The sequence below is a fragment of the Rhinopithecus bieti genome, unplaced genomic scaffold, assembly GCF_001698545.2.
Source record: "Rhinopithecus bieti isolate Rb0 unplaced genomic scaffold, ASM169854v2 scaffold_1530, whole genome shotgun sequence".
Lineage (NCBI taxonomy): Eukaryota > Metazoa > Chordata > Mammalia > Primates > Cercopithecidae > Rhinopithecus > Rhinopithecus bieti.
In genome coordinates, this window is record NW_016803808.1 from 1528383 (window position 1) to 1535199 (window position 6817).

A 6817-nucleotide genomic window follows, 5' to 3' on the forward strand; every position below is an offset into this window, starting at 1 on the left:
GCGCCCGCCACCTCGCCCAGCTAGTTTTTTGTATTTTTTAGTAGAGACGGGGTTTCACTGTGTTAGCCAGGATGGTCTCGATCTCCTGACCTCGTGATCCGCCCGTCTCAGCCTCCCAAAGTGCTGGGATTACAGGCTTGAGCCACCATGCCCGGCTGAAACTATTTTTAAATAGAGTTCATGTAGAAAAATGTGACAAGACAGTGACCTCAGGGAGATACCCATGTTTCAACTTTATTCTGCTAAGATGTTTGCTGTAATTCTGGCTGCCAAGAGTAGGTTAGGGATATTCTTCTTCGTCCCTAATTGTTCACTAATAAAGTTTTTTTGCTGTTTAAAAACGATACTTTAAACATCTTTCTTCCATATTAAAACTGTATGCATTACTTCTTCCTTCTACACATACCTACTCTTGGTTTTCTGAAAGTGTCAGTACATAGTTGTTTATATAAAACTTGTTTTGTACAGTAAGCAACAGTTTCATTACATGGTATCCGATGGATAATAATTTGAAGAATTAATGCAGCCTCTTTCTTTTTAAGTTTCCATTTGGATCACTGTGGAGCTCTACCCTGGTTTCTACAGAAGACAAGTTTCAAAGGAAGAACATTTATGACTCATGCCACAAAAGCTATTTATAGATGGCTTCTTTCTGATTATGTCAAAGTTAGGTAAATTACTTTATTAGATTATACACAACTTTGGCTCTTTATGGTACATATGGTTCAAGATATGGACCATTTTGTGTTTTAAAATGAGGTGCTCTCTTTTCATGTATAAGGAGATCAGTAATTTCATCATTCATTAACAAGGTCATTGAAACCTATTGTGTTTCTAGCATCTTCCTGACCTTGAAGGTTTTTTTGAGACAGGATCTTGCTGTGTCATCTAGGCTGGAGTGCAATGGTGCGATCACAGCTCGCTGCAGCCTCAACCACCTGGGCTCAAGCAGTCCTTTCACCTCAGCCTCCCAAGCAGCTAAGACTACAGGTGTGTGCCACCACACCCAGCAGAGTTTTTTTGTTTTTTGAAGAGATGGGGTCTTATGTTGCCCAAGCTACTCTCAAACTCCTGGGCTCAAGTGATCCTCCTGCCATGGCCTCCCAGAGTGCTGGGTTTACAGGCATGAGTCACTGGCCTGGCCTTGAAGTCTTTATATAGCTTTTGTGTCCTTTTAAAACTTCATTAGGCTGGATTGGAAGAGTTATGCTTAATTGTGGTAACACTCATTGACACTTCAATAATGCTTACCACGTGTTAGGCCCAATCCTGAATTCCTAATATATATTAACTTCACACACAAAAGATACATCTTATATATATATTACATATATGTATACACGTATATAATACACGTGTATATATAATATATATACACGTGTATATATATATATTTTTTTTGAGATGGAGTCTTGCGCTGTTGGCCAGGCTGGAGTGCAGTGGCACTATCTTGGCTCACTGCAACCTCCGCTCCCGGGTTCAGGCAATTCTCATTCCTCAATTTCCCCAGTAGCTAGGATTATAGGTGCACATTGCGTGCCACCATGCCTGGCTAATTTTTGTATTTTTAGTAGAGAAGGAGTTTTACCGTGTTGGCCAACCTGGTCTTGAACTCCTGACCTCAAGTGATCCGTCTGCCGTGGCCTCCCAGAGTGCTGAGATTACAGGCGTGAGCCACCACACCCATCTGGGAGATAAATATATGTAATCTTCACACCAACTCAGGATGTAGGTTCTGTTATAAATTCCATTTTACAGATGATGAAACTGAGGCACAGCAAGGTTATTTGCCCAAAATTGTCACAGTAAGAGACAGAGCGAGTATTTGAACCCAAACAATCTGGCTCCCAAGTCAGTGTCCTTAACCACTATTCTCTCTTCCTTTTTTGTAAGTACATTAACATAATTTTCAGGAGAAAGGTTGTGCTAGACTTTGTGGAAAAATCTTTTCTCATCCTAATGTGAGAAATATCTGCCATGGTTCAATGTATGTGAGTGCGTTATATCTGGGGTGGGAAAAAAGTGTGAGAATACTCTCCTAAAGAGTATTTTGTCTTAATTTACTGTATGTATTACTGAAAATTGAGAGCACTTTGAGCTCAGTATCTTAATTTCCTGTGTGGTTTGTTTAAAATCAAGTTTTGTAGCTATACACACAATAGAGTAAAAAAAAATACACAAGTTCTCTAAAAAATTTTAAATAGCATAATTCATGCAGTATATTTTGAAGAAATACCTTCATGGATATGTTATCCACAATTTCTTTGTGTTCAAAGGCTTTTTTAAAAATCTGACTGAATTGTTTTTGTTGGCATCTTTCAAAATTTAGTAACATATCAGCAGACGACATGTTGTATACCGAGACGGATTTGGAAGAAAGCATGGACAAAATTGAAACTATCAACTTTCATGAAGTTAAGGAAGTTGCAGGAATCAAGTTTTGGTGTTACCATGCAGGGCACGTCCTAGGAGCCGCCATGTTCATGATTGAGATCGCAGGCGTGAAGGTACCCTCTGGCTCTGGCGCTTTTCTCCCCAGAGAAATCAGTGCAGAGCTTTGTGCCACCAAGTACTATTAAAAAAATATTCCCTAAGACTTGCAAAAGTGTCAGAACACTGAATCATAAAAATACAGTTAACACTTTTTCCTGTTAAATATCGTGGTTCCTACCTCCATTACAATACTTTCTGTATCAAGACTGAGAAAAAAAAAAATTTTTTAAGGACTGAGAAAAGAGTAAAATAAACATCTTGGAAAGGAATTCCCTGACACCATAGGATTCAGTTTCCTTTAGAAAACTGATTAGGGAAGAGGTGTCTTTGTGGCTGCATTCATTTAAAAATAAAACACAATTTGATATTCATGTCCCCCTGATGTCTTAGGATTCACAGATAAGCCCCTAAGCAGAGTGGACTGCAAGAGTAAAAGGGGTTAATTAGGAAAGATCTTTAGGGAACCCTTGAACTTCTGCAAATGTGGGTGGACTACTAGGTTTCTAGACTCCAGAGCAGCAGCTTTGAACTCTGGCTGCACATGAGAATCTCTTAGGGAGCTGTTGAAAAGTAACTATTGAATCAAAATCTGGAGGTGTAGCTTGGCCTTTTCCTTTTTGAGTTTTCTAGGTGATTCTAACGTGCAGCCAGAGTTGAGAACCGATGCTCTAGTGTAACGTCCTAAATTTTTCACAGCTGCTTATACATTTGGAACCTTTAGACGAATTGTAAAATATATCCCTAAATCACTTATTCTTGCAGTTTGCTCCAGGGCACAAAAAATAAGTAGCACAAATGCTGATGTGAATTCTCTTGGAATTTGATGCAGACCTTCTTATGATTTTATCTCCGGTTTTAGACCATGTACCTCTGCACTCCTTTCCTTGTCAGCATGCCCTTTTTCTCTAAGAAGTTAGAGCACTTCTCAGGTGTATTAATGTTATATAGGTTATCTTTGTGAGATGATTCTGGGAATAGATTATTCCCATTTACTAGATGAAATAATTGAAGCATTGGACCGTTTACTGACTGAACTACACATTTTGAATGCGACACAAGCACTGCATGTAAATTTCATCAGTTTTAGACTTTTTGAAAACTAACTGCACTTTTGGATTTCATGAGTTTAATCTATTCACTAGCAAAATGAAGCCTTCCCCAAATCCTAACTTTCTAGTTTTATCTTTTTCACAGCTTTTGTACACAGGTGATTTCTCAAGACAAGAAGATAGACACTTAATGGCAGCTGAAATTCCTAATATTAAGCCTGATATTCTTATCATTGTAAGTATTAATGTGCTATATTGTAATCAATGTAATGTAAGTAGATTTTTTTTCTTTTGGAAAATAATATTGTGATCTCACTTTCATAACATGTTATTGGATATAAACTTTTTTTTTTTTTAATATAAGAAAATTGGTGGCCAGGCACAGTGGCTCACACCTGTAATCTTAGCGCTTTGGGAAGCCGAAGTGTGTAGATCACCTAAGGCCAGGAGTTAGAGACGAGCTTGGCCAACACGGTGAAACCCCATCTCTGCTAAAAAAAAAATACAAAAATTAGCTGGGTGTGGTGGTGCACACCTGTAGTCCCAGGTACTGGGGAGGCTGAGGCACAAGAATCACTTGAACCCAGAAGGTGGAGGCTGCAGTGACCCGAGATCACGCTGCTGCACTTGAGCCTGGGCTACAAAGCAAGACTCGGTCTCAAAAAAAAAAATTGGGGCAGGCACTTCTTTTTGTAGTGCAGCTTCACTTTTTTGGTGTTAAATGCATTAACTCTAGTCTAATATCAGAGGCACCAGGCTGTCTTTGGGCAGGGCCATTTTCACTGGGTATGCCCTCTCCCTGTCTCCTAAATGTATTTTTCTGGATGACAATGTGTAGAAGAACATCTGTGGGTCATTTTGGAAATGGCGTGACCTCACTGCCTTTGCCGCGGTGACTGTCCCCAGACCCTTAGTCTATGCTAACTCATCGTTTTCTTTATCTGTGTGTGTCCTGTCTGCCTATTAGGTTGCAAGTCCCAGGGGAGCAAAAAAATGGACTGTGTACCGAAGCTCTTTGGGGGCAGCTTGGGATGTGTGTTGCTGATGGTAGAGTCAGGGGTTGGGAGAGAAATCTTGCAGGCTTTTGGTATATATAAGAACATCAGGTGTATGTGGTTCAAGGAGGAAGAGTTGTCTGTTTCTCCTCCACCACCTACCATGTTCCCCAGCTGCCCAGGTATGTGGGCCAGTACACACTGCAGTGCATAAGCAACATGTGAGCAGATTACATTGGACTCTGCTCATGGTATGCCCAGCATATAAACTTAATTTAAGGGAAGATTCACTTTTGAACCCTCAGAAAAAGTGTTTATTTTCATAGTACCATACTTTAAAGCAGTGCTTCAAATTTTAATATGCATATAATCATCTGATTATATTGCTAAGGTACAAATTCTGATTCAGTATGTCTGGGCTGGGGTCTGAGATTTTGCACTTCTGATAAGCTCGAAAGGGATGTCAATCTTCTGGTCAGTGGACCACACCTAGTAAGACTTTAAGGATATTCTGAAACAGAAGTATAAGAAACAACATCTATTTCTATTTTAAAAGCTTTGACTTATCAGAGGTGGGAGAAATAACCTTTTTCTTCCTAATGCAAAGCAAAATGGACATGGGAAGAAGATACAGTTTTGGACTATTTCCTGATTCCATTTTATAAAATGTTCTTCTTACTTAGATTTGAATTCTGGCATTCTTTTTTTGTTTTGTTTTGTTTTGTTTTTTGAGATGGAGTCTCACTCTGGAGTGAGTGACGTGATCTCGGCTCACTGCAACTTCTGCCTCCCAGGTTCAGGTGATTCTCCTGCCTCAGCCTTCTGAATAGCTGGGATTACAAGGCGTGCACTACTATGCCCAGCTACTTTTTGTATTTTTAGTAGAGACGGGCTTTCATCATGTTGGTCATGCTGGACTTCTGACCTCAGGAGATCTACCCGCCTTGGCCTCCCAAAATGCTGGCATTACAGGCGTGAGCCACCATGCCTGGCCTTTTTTATTGTTGTTGTCAAATTGTGTGTTTTTGAGATGGAGTCTTGCTCTGTCGACCAGGCTGGAGTGCAATGGTGCAGTCTCAGCTCACTGCAACCTCCTCCTGGTTTCAAGGTATTCTCCTGCCTCAGCCTCTGGAGTAGCTGGGATTACAGCCGCCCACCACCACGTCCAGCTAACTTTTGTATTTTTAGTAGAGACAGGGTTTCGCCACGTTGGCCAAGCTGGTCTTGAACTCCTGACCTCAGGTGATCCACTTGCCTTGGCTTCCCAAAGTGCTGTGATACAGGTGTGAGCCACTGCACCGGGCCTGAATTCTAGCTTTCTTGCTTGCTCTTCCCAATTGCTATTATAACAACACATGTTCGAGTAAATGACATGCTAATGGAGAAGTGAATTGCTTAGCCCCTCAGCATTTCATTGATGTTTAACTTTTGAATTATTTGGGGATCATCGGTCTTAGTCTCACACTTCTAATATGTTATTTAGGAATCTACTTATGGGACCCACATCCATGAGAAACGTGAAGAGCGAGAGGCAAGATTCTGTAACACTGTCCACGACATTGTAAACAGAGGCGGCAGGGGTCTCATTCCTGTCTTCGCTCTTGGAAGGGCTCAGGAGCTGCTCTTGATTCTGGGTATGCCATTTCCTTTCTATTTAGGAGATGATTAAAATCTTGTCATTTTATCAGGATAATAACGTGGTCTTGGATGAGTCATTCCACCATCCTGGACTTCAGTTTTCTTCATTTAAAAATAGGGATTTGGGGCCGGGCACGGTGGCTCACACCTGTAATCCCAGCACTTTGGGAGGCTGATTTGGGTAGATCATGAGATCAGGAGTTCAAGACCAGCCTGACCAAGATGGTGAAACCCTATCTCTACTAAAAATACAAAAATTAGCCGGGCATGGTGACGGACACCTGTAATCCCAGCTGCTCAGGAGGCTGAGGCAGAGAATTGCTTGAACCTGGGAAGTGGAGGTTGCAGTGAGCTGAGATTGCACCACTGCACTCTAGCCTGGGCGACAGAGTGAGACTCCGTCTCAAAAAAAAAAAAAAAAATGGGGGTTTGGATCTAGGAATAACCCAGGAAAACAAAAACTCTCATGCACTGCCGCTGGGAATGTGAACTGGCATCCCCTTCTGGTGGCCATCAGAAGTCTTAAAATATGTGTACCCTTTGGCCAGCAGTTCCGCTTCTGGGAAATAAATGAGATGTACAAAAAATTTTGTCAAGAAAGGTATTCATCATTTTAGTATTTTCTTTTTTTTTTTTTTTTTG

The 6817-nt window shown here is 40.9% G+C and overlaps 1 protein-coding gene across 1 annotated transcript in view; it reads left to right on the plus strand.

Annotated features, from left to right (window-relative positions):
- Positions 1-6817, plus strand: part of CPSF3 (cleavage and polyadenylation specific factor 3) — a 52854-nt gene that overhangs the window by 7276 nt on the left and 38761 nt on the right. Inside the window, exons 4-7 of the mRNA XM_017853226.1 lie at positions 543-671; positions 2330-2507; positions 3688-3777; positions 6021-6171. Of these exons, the coding sequence (XP_017708715.1) occupies positions 543-671; positions 2330-2507; positions 3688-3777; positions 6021-6171 (548 nt within the window). The remainder of the gene's footprint in view (positions 1-542; positions 672-2329; positions 2508-3687; positions 3778-6020; positions 6172-6817) is intronic.